Source organism: Hemitrygon akajei, chromosome 4, assembly GCF_048418815.1.
Source record: "Hemitrygon akajei chromosome 4, sHemAka1.3, whole genome shotgun sequence".
In the NCBI taxonomy this organism is placed as follows: Eukaryota; Metazoa; Chordata; class Chondrichthyes; order Myliobatiformes; family Dasyatidae; genus Hemitrygon; species Hemitrygon akajei.
In genome coordinates, this window is record NC_133127.1 from 9,533,426 (window position 1) to 9,558,896 (window position 25,471).

The window sequence follows — 25,471 nt, forward strand, 5'->3', positions numbered from 1 at the left end:
CCTTTACCTGGCCCCTCACCTGGAACACTCGCCCTCTATATCTACGTGAGATTCTGCTGATGCTGGAAATCCAGAGAAAGAAACACAAAATGCTGGAGGGACTCAGGAGGTCAGGCAGCATCTATGGAGAAGAATAAACAGTATGAAAAGGGCAGCTCCAAGTATAAATATTCTCCCCTCCCTTCGCCTCCTGTGCCCATCAGCTCTCTCTGGTGCCCCTTGTCCCACGGTCCACTCTCCTTTCCCTGACCTTGTCTCACCTATCTCCTGCCAGTTTGTACTCTATCCACCTTCTTATTCTGGCTTCTTCCCCCTTCCTTTCCAGTCCCGAAATGTTGACTGTTTATTCCCCTCCATAGATGCTGCCTGGCCTGCTGAGTTCCTCCAGCATTTTGTATGTGTTGTCTGCTCTATCTTATGCCTCTTAAAATTTAATAAACTTCTATCAGATCTTGCTTCAGGCTTAGAACCATAGAACATAGAACATTACAGCACAGAAACAGGCCTTTTGGCCCTTCTTGGCTGTGCTGAACCATTTTTCTGCCTAGTCCCACTGACCTGCACCTGGCCCACATCCCTCCAAACCCCTCTCATCCATATACCTGTCCAAATTTTTCTTTAATGTCAAAAGTGAGTCCGCATTCACCACCTCATCTGGCAGCTCATTCCACACTCCCACCACTCGCTGCGTGAAGAAGCCTCCCCCCCCCCAATGTTCCCTTTAAACTTTTCCCCCTTCACCCTTAACCCATGACCTCTGGTTTTTTCTTCCCTAGCCTCAGTGGAAAAAGCCTGCTTGCATTCACTCTATTTATACCCATCATAATTTTATACTTCTCTATCAAATCACCCCTCATTCTCCTACGCTCCAGGGAATAAAGTCCTAACCTATTCAACTTTTCTCTGTAACTCAGTTTCTCAAGTCCCGGCAACATACTTGTAAACCTTCTCTGTACTCTTTCAACCTTATTAAAATCTTTCCTGTAATTAGGTGACCAAAACTGCACACAATACTCCAAATTCAGTCTCACCAATGTCTTATACAACCTCACCATTACATTCCAACTCTTATACTCAATACTTTGATTTATAAAGGCCAATGTACCAACAATGTACTTGTGATGCCACTTTTAGGGAATTATGTATCTGTATTCCCAGATCCCTCTGTTCTACCGCACTCCTCAGTGTCCTACCATTTACCTTGTATGTTCTACCTTGGTTTGTCCTTCCAAAGTGCAATACCTCACACTTGTCCGCATTAAATTCCATCTGCCATTTTTCTGTCCATTCCTCCAACTGGTCCAAATCCCTCTGCAAGCTTTGAAAACCTTCCTCACTGTCCACTACACCTCCAATCTTTGCATCATCAGCAAATTTGCTGATCCAATTTGCCACATTATTATCCAGATCATTGATATAGATGACAAATTACAATGGACCCAGCACTGATCCCTGTGGCACACCACTAGTCACAGGCCTCCACTCAGAGTAGCAATCCTCCACTACCGCTCTCTGGTTTCTTCCATTGAGCCAATGTCTAATCCAATTTACTACCTCTCCATGTATACCTAGCGACTGAATCTTCCTAACTAACCTCCCATGCGGGACCTTGTCAAAGGCCTTACTGAAGTCCATGTATACAACATCCACTGCCTTCCCTTCATCCACTTTCCTGGTAACTTCCTCGAAAAACTCTAATAGATTGGTTAAACATGACCTACCACGCACAAAGCCATGCTGACTGTTTCTAATAAGTCCCTGTCCATCCAAATACTTGTAGATCCTATCTCTTAGTATCCCTTCCAATAATTTACCTACTACCGATGTTAAACTTGCCGACCTATAATTTCCCGGCTTACTTTTTGAGCCTTTTTTAAACAACAGAACTACATGAGCTATCCCCCAATCCTCCGGCACCTGACCCGTGGATATCGACATTTTAAATATTTCTGCCAGGGCCTCTGCAAGTCCCACCTCTCCCTGTCGCACGTGGCCCCCACCCTGGACTCTACAGTTCCTTGGTCCGGAGCAAGTGAGGAGGTGATAATGGTAATTTACCTGTTACAGAATGGGGAGAAGGTTCTGCCAAAGGACGACATCGAGTGCCAGGGAGGCTGGAAGTGGGAGGACGTGGAGTGGTCTACTGACCTCAACAGAGCTGTTGATGAACAAGGTGCGTGGGGTTTAGTGAGGATGGGAGGGGGCATGGGGAAACTTTTGTCCATCGGACGTCACCCTCAGTTTGGAATGGAGAATTGTTACTCTACCTCCTCCTCATTCTCCCTCCCAGGATTTCCAATCCTCCCTCTCCCATTCCGTCTTATTGTTCCTCCTTTATTGCCCCGAAACTGAGGCACTTACAAACAAGCCCTTCAGCCCACAATGTTCTGCTGACCTTTTTTAACCTACCTCAAGATCAATCTAACCCTTCCCTCCCACATGACCTTCTACAATCCATTTGCCTGTATGCATTTCTTAAATGTCCCCAATGTATCTGCCTCTCCCCCAGCGCCCTGTGTTACAGAATGATCTGAAATCATAAGACCATAAGGTAGAGGAGCAGAACTAGGCCATTTGGTCTATTGAGTCCGCTCCGCTATAGCTTATCTTATCATCATTTCCTTCTCAGCCCCAATCTCCAGCCTCCTGTCCATCTCCCTTCATGCTCTGACCAATCAAGAACCTATCAACCTCTGTCTTAAATATACCCAATGACTTAGCCTCCACAGCCGTCTGTGGTAACAAGTTCCACAGATTCATCACTCTCTTGCTAAGCAAATTCCTCATCATCTCCGTTCTGAAAGGGCACCCCTCTTTCGCGAGGCAGTGTTCTCTGGTATTAGACTCCCAGATTTGATGCAAAACGATACATTTCACTGTGACAGATAAAGAGAATCTTAATGTTCTCACAGAGAAGTTGTTGCTGCTTAACCATACTGTTCATTTTGGACCGACAGCTTTGGGAAACCAAACACAAGGGTAAAGGGTAAGGGCAGGATCGATTGCTGAACAGAGGGATCTTGGGGACCAAATCCACAGCTCCCTGAATGTGGATAGTAGTTAGTAGATAGGGTGGCAAAGAAGGCACAGAGCAGACTTATCTTCATTGGTCTGGGCACTGAAATTAAAAGTAAAAAGATTATATTGCATCTATATAAAGTTTTGGTCAGGCTGCGCATGGAGTATTGCATGTAGTTCTGGTCACACCATGACAAGAGAGATGCCGAGGTTTTGGAGAGGGTACAGAAGAGGTTTACCAGGATACAAGCAATAAGGAGAGATTGGACAAACTTGGGTTGTTTTCTCTGGAGTGGCAGAGGATGAGGGGAGATCTGACAGAGGTTTATAAGATTATGAGGGGCATAGATAGAGTAGACTTTCAGATTCTTTCTCACAGGGTCAGTAGTTCAAGCATTAAAAAATATGCATTTAAGGTGAGAGGAGGAAAGTTTACGGGAGATGTGCAGGAAACGTTTTTTACACAGGGTAATGTGTGCCTGGAATGTACTGCCAGGGCTGGTGGGGTGGTGGAGACAGATATGTTAGTGCTGCTCGGTGGACAAGTGAACATTCAAAGAACAGACGGATATGAACACGTACACGTGAAAGAGATCTAGTTTAATTTGACATCGTGCTCAGTGTAGACACTGTGGGCTGGTGAAAGTCAGGTTTACTGTCACCTGCACAAGTCCGTATGTGTACAGGTGCAATGAAAAATGTACCTGCAGCACCATCACACTCACACAGCATCAGAGAAGCAGTATTCACATGATAAATGCAAATTATACACACTTTTTACAAGAAACTGTAGTGCAGAGTGATCAAAGAGTGGGTGACCAGACTTGTTCAAGAACAGAATGGTTGCAGGGAAGTGGCTGTTCCTGAGCCTGGTGATGAGGGACTTCAGGATTCCACACCAGCTACCGATAGGAGCTGTGAGAAGATGAGGAGCCTGCTGAACAGTGGAATTCAGTATCACAGACGGCTGTGGAGGCTGTCATTGGCTGTACTTAAAGCAGAGGTTGATAGTGTGGCGAGCATGTGGCCCACGAGGACAGAAAGAAGCTCGTTAAACTCAACAGCAGTTTTACTGTGATAAACACAAAAACAGACCGGGCACCATGACCCAGAGAGAGAACAGCTCAGTCTCATCCTGAGGGGGAGGTGACCATCACACACCCCAGTTACGGTCAGAATGACCCACAAATACACAGCGAATAACTGTATAACCCAAACTAAAATGTAACAATAAATGAACTGGGACTTCCCACCATAATCCCACAAAATCATTGTAACACAAGAATAATAAACAGTGTTGGTCATTAGAATTGCAGGGTCAAGCTGTTGACCACCCCCGCCCCAGAACATCACAATAGGTTCTAGATTAGTAAGGGCATCAAAAGTTATGGGAGAAAAGTTGAGAGGGATAATAAATCAGCCATGATGGAATGGCGGGGCAGACTCGATGGGCCGAATGGACTTATTCTGCCCTTTTGTCTTGTGGTCTTATGTACAGGCAAAAAAAATTAAGTTTAATTTGACATCATGCTCAGTGTAGACAGTGTGGCCTGGTGAAAGTCAGGTTTATTGTTGTCTGCACAAGTCAGTTTGTGCACGGGTGCAATGAAAAACTTACTTACAGCAGCACCACAGGCACACAGCATCAGATAATCAGTGTTCACAAGAACAAATTAAACATAAATTGTACAAGAAAGAGCACAATTAGAATCCAATGCCATCCAATGATCAATGTTGTCACAGTGTTGCTGGACTGAGGTAATGATTAGCGTTCCGCGTGTTGGTTCAAGGACTGAATGGTTGAAGGGAAGAAGTTGTTCCTGAACCTGGTGGTGTGGGACTTCAGGTTTCTGTACCTCCCGTCCAGTGGGAGCTGTGATAAGATGATATGGCCCAGATGGTAACTGTGATAAGATGGTGTGGCCCAGATGGTAACTGTGAGAAGATGGCGTGGCCTGGATGGTGTGGAGCCTTAACAGACATTGACTTTTGAAAAAATGAACAACTGCAGATGATGAGAAATGGAAATAAAACAGGAAATGCTAGAAAACACTCATTAAGTTGTGGGGGTGGGGCATCTGTGGGGTGGGCATGACCGGGGTGAGGTCCAATGTGTCAGGGTGGTGTACTGCATGTTGCCCTGTCTCAGGGAGACGTATGAAGTTGGTGTGACAATTTCCATCGCGCTCTCTTGTTAGAAACATCCTGGTGTTTTTGTAACTCAGATGTTCAGGAGTTGAGAATGAGGCATTCATATTGTTGCTTTCAGCCGATTAATTAAATATTACAAGGATGATTGAGTTTACGGGCCGTGAGGTAACGTTGCAGTGTTATAAAAGTCTGGTTACACCACACTTGGAGTATTGTGTTCAGTTCTGGTGCCTTGTTATAGGAAGGATGTGGGACGTGTTAGAGAGGGTGCAGAGGAGATCTACCAGGATGCTGCCTGGATTAGAGAGGGTGCAGAGGAGATTTACCAGGAGGCTGCCTGGATTAGAGAGGGTGCAGAGGATATTTACCAGGATGCTGCCTGGGTTAGAGAGGGTGCAGATGAGATTCACCAGGATGCTGCCCAGCTCAGAGAGCATGTCTTATGAAGACAGGTTGACTATGATAGGGCTCTTAACTTTAGAGGGTCAGTGCTGACTTGATAGAGGTGTGAAAGATGTTAAGAGACATTGATAGTGTGGACAGAGACTTTATCTTCGGGCAGAAATGAGGGGGGATAATTTTAAGGTGATTTGTGGAAAGTGCAGAGGGGATGTCAGGGGTAGGTTTTTTACTCAGAGAGTGGTGAGTGCGTGGAACAGCCCGCCAAGAGTAGTGGTAGAGACAAATACATCAGGGACATTTATGAAGCTCTTAGATACATAGATGATAGAAGGATGGAGGTCTATGTCGGAGGGAAGGGCTAGACTGATCTTGGAGTAGGTTAAAAGGTCGGCACAACAGTTCTGTGATGTGTTCTATGTAACAAAAAAAAATAAAAACAGGGAAAAAAGAAATTGTGGTTTTCTCATACAGAGAAAGTAGCACTGACTAAAAGGATATTCCAGTGAAACAATTAACATATAGAATCAGAATCAGGTTTATTATCACCCACATATAACCATATAACAATTACAGCACAGAAACAGGCCATCTCGGCCCTTCTAGTCCGTGCCGAACGCTTACACTCACCTAGTCCCACCTACCTGCACTCAGCCCATAACCCTCCATTCATTTCCTGTCCATATACCTATCCAATTTTACTTTAAATGACAATACTGAACCTGCCTCTACCACTTCTACTGGAAGCTCGTTCCACACAGCTACCACTCTCTGAGTAAAGAAATTCCCCCTCGTGTTACCCTTAAACTTTTGCCCCCTAACTCTCAACTCATGTCTCTTGTTTGAATCCTCCCTACTCTCAATGGAAAAAGACTATCCACATCAACTCTATCTATCCCCCTCATAATTTTAAACACCTCTATCAAGTCCCCCCTCAACCTTCTACGCTCAAAAGAATAAAGAACTAATTTGTTCAAACTTTCCCTGTAACTTAGGTGCTGAAACCCAGATAACATTCTAGTAAATCTTCTCTGTACTCTCTCTATTTTGTTGATATCTTTCCTTTCAGACCAGAATTGTACACAATACTCCAAATTTGCCCTTACTAATGCCTTGTACAATTTTAACATTACATCCCAACTCCTATACTCAATGCTGATTTATAAAGGCCAAAATGTGACATGAAATTTGTTAACTTAGCAGCAGCAGTTCAATTCACTGCATAATCTGGCAGAAAAAATAATAAATAAAATAAAAACAATAATAATAAATAAACAAGTAAGTCAATTACATATATTGAATAGATTAAAAATCATGCAAAAACTGTATATTAAAAAAGTGAGGTAATGTCCAAAGGTTCAATGTCCATTTAGGAATCAGATGGTAGAGGGGAAGAAGCTGTTCCTGAATCGCTGAGTGTGTGCCTTCAGGCTTCTGTATCTCCTACCTGATAGTGACAGTGAGAAAAGGGCATGCCCTGGGTGCTGGGGGTCTTTAATAATGGACGCTGCCTTTCTGAGACACCGCTCCCTAAAGATGTCCTGGGTACTTTGTAGGCTAATACCCAAGATGGAGCTGACTAGATTTATAACCTTCTCCAGCTTCCTTTGGTCCTGTGCAGTAGCCCCTCCATACCAGACAGTGATACAGCCTGTCAGAATGCTCTCCACGGTACAGCTATAGAAGTTTTTGAGTGTATTTGTTGACATGCCAAATCTCTTCAAACTCCTAATAAAGTATAGCTGTTGTCTTGCCTTCTTTATAACTACATCAATATGTTGGGACCAGGTTAGATCCTCAGAGATCTTGACACCCAGGAACTGGAAACTGCTCACTCTCTCCACTCCTGATCCCTCTGAGGATTGGTATGTGTTCCTTCATCTTACCCTTCCTGAAGTCCACAATCAGCTCTTTTGTCTTACTGACGTTGAGTGCCAGGTTGTTGCTGCGGCACATTTCACTAGTTAGCACATCTCACTCCTGTACGCCCTCTCGTCACCACCTGAGATTCTACCAACAATGGTTGTATCGTCAGCAAATTTATTGATGGTATTTGAGCTATGCCTAGCCACACAGTCATGGGTATAGAGAGAGTAGAGCAGTGGGCTAAGCACACTCCCCTGAGGTGCGCCAGCGTTGATTGTCAGCGAGGAGGAATTGTTATCACCAATCTGCACAGATTGTGGTCTTCCGATTAGGAAGTCGAGGATCCATTTGCGGGTGAGGTACAGAGGCCCAGGTTCGGCAACTTCTCAATCAGGATTGTGGGAATGATGGCGTTAAATGCTGAGCTATGGTCGATGAACAGCATCCTGACGTAGGTGTTTGTGTTGTCCAGGTGTCTAAATCAGTGTGAAGAGCCATCAAGATTGCGTCTACCGTTGACCTATAGTGGTGAAAGGCAAATTGCAATGGGTCCAGGTCCTTGCTGAGGCAGGAGTTCAGTCTAGTCATGACCCACCTCTCGAAGCATTTCATCACTGTCGATGTGAGTGCTACCGGGTGATAGTCATTAAGGCAGCCCGCATTACGCACCTGGTATAATTGTTGCCTTTTTGAAGCAAGTGAAAACTTGTGCCCATAGCAGTGAGAGGATGAAAATGTCCTTGAGTATTCCCACTAGTTGGTTGGCACAGGTTTTCAGAGCTTTACCAGGTACTCCATCAGGACATTCTGCCTTGCGAGGGTTCACGCTCTTTAAAGACAGTCTAACATTGGCCTCTGAGACAGAGATCACAGGGTCATCAGCTGCAGCAGGGATCTTCACAGCTGTAGGTGTGTTCTCCCTTTCAAAGCAGGCGTAGAAGGCATTGAGTTCATCTGGTAGTGAAGCATCGCTGTCATTCATGCTATTGGGTGTCACTTTGCAGGAAGTAATGTCTTGCAGACCCTGCCAGAGTTGTCGTGCACCCGATGTCGAGATAGCCAGATTGAAGTGGTATGAAAGCTGCTGCAGAGAACTTGTTTATTCATTGAGATATCGTGTGGAACAGGCCTTTCCTGCCCATTCAGCCACACTGTCAGTAAGCCCCCGATTTAATCCTAGCCTAATCATTGGACAATATACAATAACCAATTCATCTACCAACTGGTATGATTTTGGACTGTGGGAGGAAACCAGAGCACCCAGAGGAAACCCACGCGGTCATAACTCCTTACAGGCACTGACAGGAATTGAACTCAGGTCATTTGTAATTACTGGAGAATTCACTGAACAACATAAATAATATAAATATAAATATAAATAAAAGCAAGCATAGAAAAGTTAAGCTACAAGAAAAATACAAGAAAGTAACAATTTCACATCCTGATGCTGCAGGCTGGGAGTACGGATTCACCATCCCGCCCGACCGTAAGCCCAAGACCTGGTCTCCAGCCGAGAAGATGTACCACACCAACAGGAGGCGCCGATGGGTGCGGATGCGGAAGAGGGACTTCAAACAGATGGACGCGTATCGCAAGGTGAGTGTGTGATGCTGTGGGAGGGACAGATTGGGCTTGGGGAGCGCGCAAGAGTGGATTGGTGAAATAGATTCAGACGGCATGGAAGCAGGACCATCTTTTGCACGCTGACCAAGTTTCCGACCTGAGCCACTCCTATTTAGCTGCCTTTGGCGAATGCCCTTCCAAACTTTTCTCACTCATGTCCCTGTCCAAGTATCTTTTAAATGTTGTCATTGTACACACCTCCACCACTAGCAGCTCGCTTCATATGCCCACCACCTTTTGTGAGGAAACAGTTGCCCCTTGAGTCCCCTTTAAATCTTTCCCTTCTTACCCCAAGTTGAGTTTTAGACCCTTACCCTGGGAAAAGGGTGTAGGGGTGGAGATACATCTTTACTGAAAGAGGTGTAAGGCACTCCTTCCCTCCGCTAGCCTGCAGGTCACCTTTGGGCAAGATGTAGCACATGATTAACCCCCATTCGGGGTCATGTGAAGCCATAGGAGCAGGTGGTGGATGGTCGTATGAACAGCCGGTACATATCACAAATCCTGGTTATGCGACCACTGGCACCAGGCAGACAATCTCTGAAGAATATTGATAATGCCTGGGGTCACCTGACTTGTAAAGACACTGCCCAGAAGAAGGCAATGGCAAACCACTTCTGTAGAAAAATTTGCCAAGACAGTTATGATCATCGGAGAGACATGTCACATGATGATGATGATGACCCTGGGAAAATAACAGTGAACATCCACCTTTACAGTGAACATCCACCCCTCACGATTTGATAAACCTTTATCAGGGCACCTCTCATCCTCCTTCACTCCAGTCCCAGTCTGTCCAGACCCTCCTATCTCCAGCCCTCCAATGCTAATTAACATCGTGGTGCATCTTTTCTGCATCCTCTCCAGCTGAATGACATCCTTCTGCAGCTGGATGGTCAGAACTGTACACGGCACTTCAGGATGGGGGTGACCCTGTGGCCTGGGTCTTTTAAAAGATCAGCTTAATTTGTCACATGTACGTTGAAAGATGGAGCAAAGTGCATCAAATCCAATTAGCAAGGCTTGTGCTGGCCAAGTGTCGTCACGTTTCCGGTGCCAGCAGGTATGCTGACAACTCACTAACCCGTACATCTGTGGAACGTGGGAGGAAACCAGAGCACCCGGAGGAAACCCATACAGTCTTGGGGAGAACATAGAAACTCCTTACAGAGATCGGTGGGAATTGAACCCGGGTCACTGTTACTGTAATAGTGTTATGCTAACCGCTATGCTACCATGCCACCCCATTGTAATGATGCTTCAAGTCCAGGGAGGGGCATCTCTGAAGCCTTTCTGTTTATTTCCTGCCTGGGAGAGTGCTGGAGTCTCCTGGATTCAGCCACCCTCAGTGTTGGATAGATATGAAACATCATGGGAGACCAACACATCCCTCACAACACACAGAAGATGTTGGAGAAATTCAGCAGGTCAGGCAGAACCTATGGAAGGAAATAAACAGTCAATGTTTTAGGCTGAGGTGCTTCTTCAAGACTGGGAAAGAAGAGATCAGAAACCGGAGTAAAAGGGTGGGTGGGGAGGGAGGGGAAGGCATACAAGCTAGAGGGTGATAGGTGAAGTCAAGTAGTTGGGGAAGGAGGATAAAATAAGAAGCTGGGAGATGATAGGTGGAAAAGATAAAGGGCTGACGTGGAAATAATCTGACAGGAGAGGAGAGTGGACCAAGGGAGAAAGGGGTGGAGGAGGTAATAGGCAGGTGAGGAGAAGAGTTAAGGGCTGGGGCTTAGTGAGGAATTGAAGAAGAGGGAAGGGGAGGAGAAAAAATTATCTAAGTTAGAGAAATCGATATTCATGCCATCAGGTTTGAGGCTACTCAGACGGAATATGAGGTGTCACTCCTCCAACCTGAGAGTGGCCTCATCGTGACAGTAGAGGAGGCCATGGACCAACATGTCAAAATAGGAATGGGAATAGACATATCCTCCAACTGTTAATGCACAATGATACATTTCACTGAATGTTTCAATGTACATGTGACAAATAAAACTAGTCAAATCTAATCTAAAATGTTGCTTTCCCTGGGTTGAATTTGCACCACACGTTATGTAACTCCAGCACCAACCACTGGAGGTCAGTGTTGGCCAGTAAACCCACTAAATGCCTCAGCCGACCACTGGAATAAACTCGGGATTGAAAGAAAGCTGGAATGTCTGTGAGGTTGAGTTCAAGGTAGCTTTGGGAACAGAATGATGTCCAAAATGAAGTTTGGAGGACTTGGTAAACTTTCTGATGCACTGACTGATGTATTTAATTCCTATCCCCATTCCCATTTCAACATGTCGGTCAATGGCCGGCTCTCCTGCCAGGCCGGTGAGCTGTAACACCCCATATTCTCTCTAGGCAGCCTCCCACCTGATGGCACAAACATTGATCTCTCCTTCTGGTAAAATTTCTTTACTCTCCCCCTTTCTTCTTCTGTTCCCCACTCTGGCCTCTTACCTTTTCTCCTCACCTGCCTGTCACCTCCCTGGTTCCCCTCCTCTGTCCCTTTCTCCCATGGTCCACTCTCCTCTCCTATCAGATTCCTTCTTCCCCTCCTCTGTCCCTTTCTCCCATGGTCCACTCTCCTCTCCTATCAGATTCCTTCTTCTCCAGCCCTTTTCCTTTCCCACCCACCTGGCTTCACCTTTCACCTTCTAGCGATCCCCCTTCCCCTTCCCCGCACCTTTTATTCTGGCATCTTCCCCCTTCCTTTCCTGTCCTGATGAAGGGTCTCAGCCCAAAATGTCGACTGTTTGCTCATTTCTATAGATTCTGCCTGACCTGCTAAGTTCCTCCAGCATTTTGTGCGTTTTGGTCTGGGTTTCCAGCATCTGCAGAATTCCTTGTGTTTTTGAAATTCTGTAGACTTCTTTGAACAGCAAAGAAACAGGCCCTTCGGCCCACATTGTCTGTGCTGACCATGATATCAAACCAAACTCATCCTATCTGACTGCAATGTGATCCATCTCATGTGTTGTTCACGTGCCTGTCTAAATGCCTCTTCCTCTTGACCAGACAAGAACCTATCGATCTCCACTTGAAATATACCCAATGACGTGAAATATACCCACATTGAATTCCACAGATTCACCACCCTCTGACTGAAGAAATTCCTCCTCATTTCTGTTCTCAATTGACGTCCCTCTAGTCTGAGACTGTACCCTCTGGTCTAAGACTTCCCCATTATGGGAAACATTCTCTCCATATCCACTATTTCAATATTCGATAGGTCTCAATGAGACCTCCCCTCATTCTTCTAAACTCCAGCAGTTACAGGCCCCTAGGCATTAAATGCTCCTCATATCTTAACCCTTTCATTCTGGAATCATTCTTGTGAACCTCCTCTGGACCCTCTCCAACACCAGCACATCCTTTTACAGATATTGGGCCCACGATACTCCAAGTCCAGTCTGACCAATGCTTTATAAAGTCTCAGCTGTGGAGAGAGTGTTTGTGGGAATTCTGAAGGGAAACGTAGACCTTTACTTTCCTCGGCCTCTGCGAGGGAGCAGAGGATTCTAACCAAGTCCTTGTTTTCTTTGCTGCACAGACAAAGGTGGAGGACGTGGAGAACGAGGGCTGGGAGTACGCATCCCTATTCGGCTGGAGATTCCACCTGAAGCAGCGGAAGACGGACACGTTCCGAAGGCGGCGTTGGAGGCGTCGGATGGAGCCACTGGAGAAGGCGGGTCCATCCGCCGTCTTTGCCCTGGAGGGGGCCCTGGTGAGCAGTCAACACCCCAACCCCAGCCAAGATGGAATTCTGGATATGGTCTGTCATTGTCAGGGTCCAGGCTGTGGTTGATTGCCCCCGTCACCCCCTCGACAACCCCCTTCCATAGCCATGTGTGGGGAGAGGGAGTCTGACCCTGGCATAAAACCTCAGACTTTTATGTTGTTCTTGTCTGATCTGCTAGATGCACAATGTGTCCATTGTGTCTATCCATGTAACACACCATCTGACCCCACACCCTCAGTGATGACCTAACTCTCCCCCCCAAACGAACTAATCCCCTGACACCTCCCCCCCCCCCACACAGACCTGTACCAATCACCTGCCAGCTTATACTCCTTCCCCTCCAACTTCATGTTTTGGCTTCTTTCCCCTTCCTTTCCAGTCCCGATGAAGGAACATCGACTCTTTATCCCTCTCCGTAGACACTGCCTGACCTGCTGAGTTCCTCCAGCATTTGGTGTGTTGCCCATGGAGTTTGACCAGGAACGATGGGTGGTGTTGCACTTTGTACAATGCAAGGGCCGAGTATCTGATAAGTACCAGGACCCTCGAGCATCAAAGAAAAGGCTCGAAGAACTCAGCAGGTCATAGAAACATCAAAAGTAGAAAAGTACAGCACAGACCAGCCCAGAATGTTGTGCTGTACTAGTGTAAGATCAAACTTGGGTGTCGGGGTGGAGATACATCTCTGAGTTGTAAGGCGCACCCTCCCTCTGCCAGCCTGAAGATCGGACAAGGTGTGGCACCTGCTTAGCCCCACAATCAGAGTCACGGGAAGCCATGGGAGCAGGTGGTGGATGGTCGTATGAGCAGCCGGTGCAGATCACAAGTCCTGGTTCTGTGACCACTGACACCAGGCAGACAATCTCTGAAGAGTATTGATAATGGGATCTCCTGTCTTGTAAAAACACTGCTCAGAAGAAAGCAATGGCAAATTACTATCTGATATTGATATACCAGCTCCTGAACTCACTGATTCTCACAGCTTCCTGGACTATAAATGATACCATCCCCTTCTCACAGTTCCTCTGTCTCTGCCACATCTGCTTTCAGGATGAGGCTTTTCACTCCAGGACTAAAAAGATGCCCTGCTTCTTCAAAGAAAGGGGTGCCCCTTCCTCCACCATCAACGCTCCCCTCAGCCACATCTTTTCCATTTCATACCTGTCTGCCCTCACCCCATCCACCCTCCACCCCACCAACGATAGGGTTCCTCTTGTCCTCACCTACCACCCCACCAACCTCCATATCCAGCACGTAGTTCTTTGTAACCTCCACCATCTCCCACTACCAAGTCCCACCCACCCACCCACTGTCCACAGGAATTACTTCCTTCGCGACTCCCTTGTCCATTCATCCTTCCTGGTACTGATCCTTGCAAGCGGAACAAGTGTCACACCTGCTGCTACGCCTCCTCCCTCACTACCACTCGGGGCTCCGAACAGTCTTTCCAGGTGAGGCCACACTTCCCTGTGAGCCTGTTGGGATCATCTACTGTATCCAGTGCTCCCGGTGTGTCCTCCTATATAACGGTGAGATCTAATGTAGATTGGGAGACCGCTTCGCCAAGTCCCCCTGAGAAAACGGTAACTCCCGGCAGCCACCCATTCAATTCTACTTCCCATTCCCAATCTGACATGTCAATCCATGGATTCCTCTACTGTCATGATGGGAACATAAGAACATAAGAAATCAGAGCAGGAGTCGGCCATCTGGCCCGTTGAGCCTGCTCCGCCATTCGATAAAATCATGGCTAATCTGGCTATGGAGTCAACTCCACCTACGTTTTCCCCAAAACCCTTAATTCCCCTACTATGCAAACATCTATCCAACCTGGTCTTAAATATATTTACTGAGGAAGCCTCCACTGCTTCATTGGGCAGAGAATTCCACAGATTCACCACCCTCTGGGAAAAGCAGTTCCTCCTCATCTCCGTTCTAAATCTCCTCAAATTTTGAGTCTATGGCCCCTAGTTCTAGTCTCATCTGCCATTGGAAACAACTTTCCTGTCTCTATCATCTATCGCTTTCATAATTTTATATGTTTCTATAAGATCCCATATATTTCTTCTGAATTCCAGCGAGTACGGTCCCAGGCGACTCAATGTTGTGTACTTGAATTTTCAAAAGCCCTTTGATAAGTTGCCACACATGAGGCTACTTAACAAGTTAAGAGCCCGTGGTATTACAGGAAATATTCTAGCATGGATAAAGCATTGGTTGATTGGCAGGAGGTGAAGAGTGGGAATAAAGGGAGCTTTTTTCTGTTTGGCTGCCAGTGACTAGTGGTGTTCCACGGGGGTCTGTGTTGGCATTGATTCTTTTTAAGTTATATGTCAATGATTTGAAGAATCAAAATTTTTTTGTGGCCTGGTTGGCGGCCGATAAGAGGATAGGTGGAGGGGCAGCTAGTGTTGAGGAAGCTGGGGACTACAGAAGGGCTGGGACAGATTAGGAGAATGGACAATAAAGTGGCAGATGGAATACAATGTTGGGAAGTGTACGGTCATGCACTTTGGTAGAAGAAATAAAAGTGTAGGCTTTTTAAATGGAGAGAAAATACAAAAAAAAACTGAGGCACAGAGGGACTTGGGAGTCCTTGTGCAGAATTCCCTAAAGGTTAATTTGTAGGTTGAGCCAGTGGTGAGGAGGGCAAATGCAACGTTAGCATTCATTTCAGGAGTACTAGGATATAAAAGGAAGGACGTGCTGACATTTAAGGCTTCATAAAGCACTGGTAAGGTCTCACGGAGTATTGTGGGCAATTTTAGGCCCCTTATCTCAGAATGGATGTGCTGACATTTAAAAGGGTTCAAAGGCAGTTCACGAAAATGATTCCAGGATTGAAAAGCTCATCATATGAGAAGTATTTGATGGCTCTGGGTCTGTATTCACTGGAATTCAGAAGAATGAGGAGGATCTCATTGAAACCTATCAAATGTTGAAAGGCCTTGATAGTGTAGATTTGGAGAGGATGTTTCCTATGGTGGGGGAGTCTAAGTTCAGAGGACCCAGACTCAGAATACAGGGACATCATTTAGAACAGAGATGAGGAGGAATTTCTTTAACCAGAGAGTGGTGAATCTGTGGAATTTGTTACCATAGGCAGCTGTGGAGACCACGTCTTTGGGCATGTTTAGGACAGAGGTTGATAAATGCTTGATTGGTCAGGGCAGAAGGTGAAAGATTGGAGCTGAAAGGGAAATGGATCAGGTGTGATGGGCCAAATGGCCTAATTCTGCTCCTATATCTTAGGATCTTATATGCATGGAGTGACTGTATGTTGACAAAGTGATGCTAGGCACAGGCACTCAAGTAGGCAGGCAATGGAGGGATGTAGAGCATGTGCAGGCAAATTGGGATTGGCATCGTGGTTGGCCAGTGCTGTACTGTTCTGTGTTCTGTCATGTTTGGACAGTTCTGCTCTGGGAACCTGGGGTACCCTTGCGGTTCCCGCTGCCCACCTCCCTGTGTCGCTTCCAGGAGGCATGGCTCTGTGTTCAAGAGAAACACTCTAAAGAGTTCTAATTTAGTTTACAAAAAAGTACAATATTGACCTTGATTGGGTGCCAGCAACAGTGAGTGGTTGGGCTTATCCGGACTGTACAGAACATGTTGTGAGGTGGTTTGGAAATGGGAGCTTGAGGGAAAAGGGATTGATGTGTTCACTAGGCAGCAGGGCTGACAAAATGTTCCTGTCTCTGAACATCTGCGGAAAGCTCCTTTTTCGGACTGCTGACCGTAAGACATGGGAGCAGAATTAGGCCACTTGGCCCATCGACTCTGCCATTCCATCATGGCTAATTTACTACCCCTTTCAACCCGATTCACCTGCCTTCTTCCCGTAACCTTTGGTGCCTTTACTAATCAAGAACCCATCATCGTCCGCTTTAAATGTACTCAGTGGCTTGGCCTCGACATCTGCCGGTGGCAATGAATTCCACAAATTCATCGCCCTCTGGCTGAAGAAACTCCTCCTCATCTCAGTTCGAAAGAGATGTCCTTCTATTCTGAGGCTGTGCTTCTGTCCCTAGCCTCTCCCATTAAAGGAAACATCTTCTCCACATCCACTAATCTACATTCAACATTCAATATACATCAATGAGATCCACCCTCATTCTTCAAAACTCCAGCAAGTACAGGCCTCAAGCAATCAAACTCTCCTCGTACATTAACCCTTTCATTCCTGGACTCAGTCTCATGAACCCCCTCTGGACCCTCTCCAATGCCAGCACATCTTTTCTTAGAAAAGGGGCTGAAAGCTACTCACAATACTCCAAGTGAAACCTCACCGATGCCTTGTAAAGCTTCAGCATCATATCTGTGCTTTTATATTCTCGTCCACTCGAAATGAGTGCTAACATTGTATTTGCCTCCCTCACCACTTACTCAACCTATGAGTTAACATTTTGGGAATCCTGTACAAGGACTCCGAAGTCCCTTTGTACATCTGATTTTTGAACTTCCTCCATTTAGAAAATATTCTACACCTTCAGTTCTTCTACCAAGGTGCATGGCCATATACTTCTCCACACTATATTCCCTCTGCCACCTCTTTGTCCATTGTCCCAATCTATCTAAGTCCTTCCCTGCATCCTGTCCCTCCACTAATCTGTGTATCTGCTGTAGACTTGGCCACTGAGGCATCATTTCAGTGGACACCGGGAGATACCGGCTTTTGCAATGGATGGAGCGAAGGTTCTCACCAAAATGGTTCCCAGTTAGCGTTGGGCTTGTGAGTGCCTGCACTGACAAGAGCTCGCTTGGATGCTGCCTCCCTGACCTGTCAACTCTTCTCTGCTTCACAGGGAGGCATTACAGATGACAAGAGTGAGGAGAAGACCCTTAACCTGGGCGTGAACACCCCGACTGTCTCCTGCATCTTCGACAGTGAGTCCTGTCATTCTGGTTCTGTCTCTGTCACTGCCTGGGTATGTCTGTGTGAGTGTGTATGGGGCAGGGGGGTGAGAGATACGATGGTAAAGATGGGTATGTCTGTGTGAGTGTGTATGGGGCAGGGGGGTGAGAGATACGATGGTAAAGATGGGTATGTCTGTGTGAGTGTGTACGGGGCAGGGGGACGAGAGATACGATGGTAAAGATGGGTATGTCTGTGTGAGTGTGTATGGGGCAGGGGGGTGAGAGATACGATGGTAAAGATGGGTATGTCTGTGTGAGTGTGTATGGGGCAGGGGGGTGAGAGATACGATGGTAAAGATGGGTATGTCTGTGTGAGTGTGTATGGGGCAGGGGGGTGAGAGATACGATGGTAAAGATGGGTATGTCTGTGTGAGTGTGTATGGGGCAGGGGGACGAGAGATACGATGGTAAAGATGGGTATATCTGTGTGAGTGTGTATGGGGCAGGGGGGTGAGAGATACGATGGTAAAGATGGGTATGTCTGTGTGAGTGTGTATGGGGCAGGGGGTGAGAGATACGATGGTAAAGATGGGTATGTCTGTGTGAGTGTGTATGGGGCAGGGGGTGAGAGATACGATGGTAAAGATGGGTATGTCTGTGTGAGTGTGTATGGGGCAGGGGGTGAGAGATACGATGGTAAAGATGGGTATGTCTGTGTGAGTGTGTATGGGGCAGGGGGTGAGAGATACGATGGTAAAGATGGGTATGTCTGTGTGAGTGTGTATGGGGCAGGGGGTGAGAGATACGATGGTAAAGATGGGTATGTCTGTGTGAGTGTGTATGGGGCAGGGGGGTGAGAGATACGATGGTAAAGATGGGTATGTCTGTGTGAGTGTGTATGGGGCAGGGGGACGAGAGATACGATGGTAAAGATGGGTATGTCTGTGTGAGTGTGTATGGGGCAGGGGGACGAGAGATACGATGGTAAAGATGGGTATGTCTGTGTGAGTGTGTATGGGGCAGGGGGGTGAGAGATACGATGGTAAAGATGGGTATGTCTGTGTGAGTGTGTATGGGGCAGGGGGGTGAGAGATACGATGGTAAAGATGGGTATGTCTGTGTGAGTGTGTATGGGGCAGGGGGGTGAGAGATACGATGGTAACGATGGGTATGTCTGTGTGAGTGTGTATGGGGCAGGGGGGTGAGAGATACGATGGTAAAGATGGGTATGTCTGTGTGAGTGTGTATGGGGCAGGGGGACGAGAGATAAGATGGTAGAAGTGGGGTGTGCCGAACTCGTGTGTTTCAAGTGTGTGACTGCCTTTTGTGTTTGTATAGTGTTATGTACATATGGTTGTGAGTGTGTGTGTAAATGTGGTTGTGTGTGCATATGTGAGTGTGTGTGGAAATATGGTTGTGTGTGTGTAAATGTGATTGTGTATGTAACTGTGGTTGTGTGTGTGTAAGTGTGGTTGTGTGTGTAACTGTGGTTGTGGGTGTAAATGTGGTTGTGTGTGTAAATGTGAGTGTGTGTGTATGTAAATGTGGTTGTGTGTGTAAATGTGAGTGTGTGTGTAAATGTGGTTGTGTGTGTAAATGTGAGTGTGTGTGTATGTAAATGTGGTTGTGTGTGTAAATGTGAGTGTGTGTGTAAATGTGGTTGTGTGTGTAAATGTGAGTGTGTGTGTAAATGTGGTTGTGTGTGTGTAAATGTGGTCGTGTGTGTATAAATGTGGTTGTGTGTGTAAATATGAGTGTGTGTGTATGTAAATGTGATTGTGTGTGTAAATGTGGTTGTGTGTGTAAATGTGGTTGTGTGTGTATAAATGTGGTTGTGTGTGTAAATGTGAGTGTGTGTATGTAAATGTGGTTGTGTGTGTAAATGTGAGTGTGTGTGTAAATGTGGTTGTGTGTGTGTAAATGTGATTGTGTGTGTGTGTAACTGTGGTTGTGTGTGTGTAACTGTGGTTGTGTGTGTAAATATGGTTGTGTGTGTAAATGTGGTTGTGTGTGTGTAAATGTGATTGTGTGTGTGTAAATGTGGTTGTGTGTGTAAATGTGAGTGTGTGTGTAAATGTGAGTGTGTGTAAATGTGGTTGTGTGTGTGTAACTGTGGTTGTGTGTGTGTATTTGCTTCTCTGAGGGTTACCACCTTGTTGTGGTGGAGATACTTGTGAGTCCCTAAGATCCCAAGAACGAAGCCACTTGGCCTCAGCTCCTGGTAGGGTCACCTATGGAGGTAAGGTCAAAGGGAGGGTTCCAGACAAAGACTCTGGAACCAAGACCTTAGTGGGGGAGCTGGTGAAGATGTTGACACATCCCAACAGCAGTGAAGGGTCCCCAGTCATCTTACATTCCATGTCACTAAACCCTGACCCCGTGTAGTGGCTGCCTGTGCATCAGCCTCCCCACGTTAAAGCCACACACAGGCATTCTCCATTCAAATATCCCAGATTAAGTCCAGTGGCGATCAGCAAGTGGTAAGGGGGGGGGGGGGGACGATTGTGAGGTCTGAAAACCCCTCAGAATATGTGGATCCCAGATCAGGACCCACCAATGGAGAACATCATACTGACTCCAGAGATCGCGTTACTACTTCTAGTACTGTGTTCTTAAGGCGTGTGTTTCCGGCAAGTGGGTGTGAATGTGTGTTTGAATGTCCATGTGAATCAGTGTGCGGTATGTGTGTGAATGAATGAGTCATGGAATCCAAAGCAGTGAAACAGGCCCTTCAGCCCATCTAGTTCATGCTAGCCATCCATTGGACTGCCCATCCAATCCAGTCCCTTTTGCCCCTGTTTGCATCATATCTCTCTCACCCTTTCCTGTCTGTCTGAGTATGTGAGTGTGTTGTATTGGGATTGATGTATTATGCACCAAGAAACGGTGAGAAGCTTGTCTTGCACACTGTTCATACAGATCAGATCAGTACACCGTGCGGTGAGAGAAATCACAATGTAGAGTAAAGTGTGACAGCTACAGAGAGAGTGCAGAGCAGATAGACAGTACGTTGTAAGATCATACAGAGGTAGTTGTGAGGTTAACAGTCTATCTGATCGTACAAGAGATCCTTTCAAGCGTCTGATCTGATGACAGTGGGATAGAAGCTCTCCTTGAGTCCCGTGGTATGTGTTCTTTAGGCTTTTGTATCCTCTGTCCAACGGAGAGGGGAAAAGAAAACCTCTAGGGTGGGTAGAACTCTTTGATTGGGTGGGAAATGTAAGTGTGTGAATGTGTGTCGGTGTATGTGTGAATGTGTGTTGGTGTGTGTGTGAATGTGTGTCGCTGTGTGTGTGAATGTGTGTCATTGTGTGTGTGAATGTGTGTCGGTGTGTGTGTGAATGTGTGTCGGTGTGTGTGTGAATGTGTGTCGCTGTGTGTGTGAATGTGTGTCATTGTGTGTGTGAATGTGTGTCGCTGTGTGTGTGAATGTGTGTCATTGTGTGTGTGAATGTGTGTCGGTGTGTGTGTGAATGTGTGTCGGTGTGTGTGTGTATGTGTGTCATTGTGTGTGTGAATGTGTGTCGGTGTGTGTGTGAATGTGTGTCGGTGTGAATGTGTATGAACTGCCTACAAAAAGTATTCACCCCTCCTTGGAAGTTTACATGTTTTCTTATTTTACAAATTGAATCACAGTGGATTTAATTTGGAATCTTTGACACTGATCAACGGAAAAAGACTGTTCTGTGTCAAAGTGAAAACTAATTTCTACAATTAGGTCTAAATTTATTACAATTATCAAACACAAAGTAATTGATTGTATAATTACTCACTCCCTTCAAGTCAGTATTTAGTAGATGCACCTTTGGCAGCAATTACAGCCTTGAGTCTGTGAGGACGGGTCTCTAACAGCTTTGCACATCTGGACACTGCAATTTTCCCCATTCTTCCTTACAGAACTGCTCAAACTTTGTCAGATTACATGGGGATCGTGAGTGAACAGTCCTTTTCAAGTCCAGCCACAAATTCTCAATTGGATTGAGGTCTGGACTCTGACTTGGATGTTCCAAGACATTAACTTTGTTGTTTTTAAGCCATTCCTGTGTAGATTTGGCTTCATGCTTGGGGTCAGTGTCTTGGTGGAGAACAAATCTTCTCCCAAGTTGCAGTTCTCTTGCAGAATGCATTAGGTTTTCCTCCAAAGTTTCCATGTACTTTGCTGCATTCATTTTACCCTCGATCTTCACAAGCCTTCCAGGGCCTGCTGTAGTGAAGCGTCCCCACAGCGCGATGCAGCCACCACCGTGCTTCACAGCAGGAATGGTGTGTTTTTGATGATGTGCACTGTTTGGCTTACACCAGATGTAGTGTTTAGTCTGATGGCCAAAGAACTCAATTTTGGTTTCATCAGATCACAGAACCTTCTTCCAGCTGACTTCAGAGTCTCCCACATGCCTTCTGGCAAACTCTAGCGGAGATTTCATGTGAGTTTTTTCAACAGTGGCTTTCTCTTTGCCACTCTCCCATAAAGCTCTCCCGTGAAGCACCCGGGCAACAGTTGTTGTATGCGCAGTCTCTCCCATCTCAGCCACTGAAGCTTGTAACTCCTCCAGAGTTGTCATAGGTCTCTTGGTGGCCTCCCTCACTAGTCCCCTTCTTGCATGGTCACTCAGGTTTTGATGATGACCTGCTCGAGGCAGGTAAACAGCTGTGCCATATTCTTTCCACTTCTTGATGATTGAGTTAACTGTACTCCAAGGGATATTCAGTGACTTGGAAATTTTCTTATATCTGTCCCTTGACTTGTGCTTTTCAATAATCTTTTTGTGGAAAGAGTTGCTTGGAGTGTTTTTTGTCTTCATGGTGTAGTTTTTGTCAGGATACTGACTCACCAGCAGTTGGACCTTCCAGATACAGGTGTATTTTTACTACAATCAATTGAAACAGCTTGACTGCACACGGTGATCTCCATTTAACTAATCATGTGACTTCTAAAACCAATTGGCTGCACCAGTGATGATTTGGTGTGTTGTATTAAAGGAGGTGAATACTTATGCAATCAATTATTTTGTGTTTCATATTTGTAATTAATTTAGATCACATTATAGAGATCTGTTTTCACTTTGACACAAAAGAGTCTTTTTCTGTTGATCGGTGTCAAAAAAGGCAAATTAAATTTAAATCCACTGTGATAAAACAATAAAACACGAAATTTCAGGGGGAAGAAACAGTAATACTTTTGAGAGAGAGAGAGAGAGAGAGAGAGAGAGAGAGAGAGAGAGAGAGAGAGAGAGAGAGAGAGAGAGAGAGAGAGAGAGAGAGAGAGAGAGAGAGTGAGTGTGTGTGTGTGTGTGTGTGTGTGTGTGTGTGTGTGTGTGTGTGTGTGTGTGTGTGTGTGTGTGTGTGTGTGTTTAGTGATCTCCGGAGTGTGTCAGCACGGAGATGGCCAGTTTCCAATGCTGTTCCCTGGTACCCAGTGTTGGGGTCTTTCAGTGTGTGTCTGCAGTGTCGTGCCCGTCCTCACCCGTCTCCATGGACACCGGAGACCGAAAAGCTCTGCATCCCTGGTGACAGTGATTGAATTCAGCTGCAGGTCTGTTCTGGGATATAAAGTCACTCAGTAGTGAGTCTGAGGAGGTGGGTAGGGCAGAGAGGGACTGACGGGTGTCTGCGTTAGCATCCTCCCACCCTCTCCTGTCTGTAATCCATCTCCTTCCTCCCCATGCTCTGGGGTAAGGACATTCCCTTGCAGACTCTTGGAAGTCTGGAATTCCCAATGCCGGATAGAACATATAATGTTACAGACGGGGCAAGCTCCTTCGGCCCGCAGTATCTGTACTAAACATGAAGCTGAATCAAAGGAAATCTCTTCTGTCTTCACAATGCCCATAACCCTCCATTCCCTGTATATTCACGTCCCCCTCTAACAGCCGTCAAAATACATAGGTTCCACTATGACAGGAAAATGAGAGGTGACTTGAAAGAAATGTACAAGATAAGAGGCACAGATCGAGTGGACAGCCAGAGACTTTTTCCCAGGCGGAAATGGCTAATATGAGGGAGCATCATTTTAAGGTATTTGGAAGGAAGTATGGGGGGGTGGGGGGAGGGATGTCGGAGGTAAATACTGTTTACACAGAGCGTGGTGGATGCATGCCAGGGGTGGTGGTACGCCAGAGGCTGATACATTACAAACATTTAAGGAACTTTCAGACAGGCACATTGGATGAAAGAAAAGTAGCGGACTGTGTAGAAGGGAAGGGTTAAATTCATGTTAGAGTAGGTTAAAAGGTTGGAGTGACTTTGTGGACTGAAGAGCCTGTACTGTGCTGTTCTCTGTTCTAACGTACGAGTTAAGAAAGACAGTCCACAGGCATGTGGGTGGTGCAGCGGTTAGCATAACACTATTACAGGGCCACTGACCCGGGTTCAATTCCTGCCGCTGTCTCAAAGGGTTTTGAACATGTACCCCATGATTTCCTCTGTCTGCTCCGGTTTCCTGCCGGAAAGGCCTGTTACCTGCGTCTATAAACAAGCACAAGGCACGGAGCACTGCCTGTTGGTTCACTGAACAATGATCCTTGTTTCAATTCAATTCAAAGTTCAAAGTAAATTTATTATCAAAGTACATATACATCACCATTTACAACCCTGAGATTCATTTTACTGTGGGCATACTCAGTAAATCTATAGAATAATAACCGTAACAGAGTCAATGGAAGACCGCCCAACTAAAACGTTCAACCAGAGGGCAGAAGACAACAAACTGTGCAAACGCTGTACAAAAAGATGAAATAATAATAATGAAATATCTAAATAAGCAATAAATATTGAGACCATGAGATGATGCATCCTTGAAAGTGAGTCCATTGTCTGTGGGAACATTTTAATGGTGGGGCAAGTGAAGTTATCCCCACTGGTTCAAGAGCTTCTGACTGAGGGGCGGTAACTGTTCTTGAACCTGGTGGTGAGAGCACTGAGGCTCCTGTACCTTCTTGCTGACGGCAACAATGAGAAGAGAGCATGACCTTGGTGGTGGGGGGTCCCTGATGATGGATGCTGCTTTCGGTAGATGTGCTCAATGGTGGGGAGGTCTTTACCCGCGATGGACTGGGCCGTACCCATGACTTTTTGTAGGGTTTTCCATTCAAGGGCATAACACCTATGCAAAACCTATACAAGTTTGCCGATGACACCACTGTTGTGGGCTGTATCAAAGGGGGTGAAGAATCGGTATACAGGAGGAAGATTAAAGTTTAGCTTAGTGGTGTCATAACACCAACCTCTCACTGATTGTAGACTTCAGGAGAGGGAAACAAAGGTTGACAAGCCGGTAATCATTGGAGGATCGGGGTAGAGAGGGTCAGTAACTTTAAATTCCTGGGTCTCATTATCTCAGAGGACCTGTCCTGTTCCCATCATATAAATATAATTGCAAAGAAAGCACGACAGCGCCTCTACTTCCTCAGGGGTCTGCAGAGAGTCAGCATGTCATCAAAAACCTTGGCTAACTTCTGTAGATATCTGGCTACATTGCTTGGTATGGGAACACAAGTGCCTCTGCATGGAAAATCCTACAGAAGATGGTGGATTTTGGCCCAGTACATCTCAGGTAAAACCCTCCCAACCATTGAGCACATCTACATGAAATGTAGAAAAGCAGCATCCATCGTGAAGGATCCTCACCACCCAGGTCACGGCTGCCATCAGGTAGAAGGTACAGGTGCCTCAGGACTCACACCACCAGGTTCAGGAACAGTTATTACCCCTCAACCATTAGGCTCTTGAACAAAAGGGTGTAGCTACACCTACTTACGGAGGCTTTCATCTTGTTATTTCATGTTTGTTATTCATTGCTATTTATTTATATTTTCATCT

General features: G+C 46.1%; 1 protein-coding gene across 1 annotated transcript in view; it reads left to right on the top strand.

Moving 5' to 3' along the window:
* LOC140726118 (dysferlin-like) overlaps window positions 1–25,471 on the top strand; it is a 388,334-nt gene that overhangs the window by 194,195 nt on the left and 168,668 nt on the right. The window contains 4 exon segments of the mRNA XM_073042070.1: window positions 2,068–2,173; window positions 8,888–9,030; window positions 12,608–12,781; window positions 17,602–17,683. Coding sequence (XP_072898171.1) covers window positions 2,068–2,173; window positions 8,888–9,030; window positions 12,608–12,781; window positions 17,602–17,683 — 505 coding nt within the window.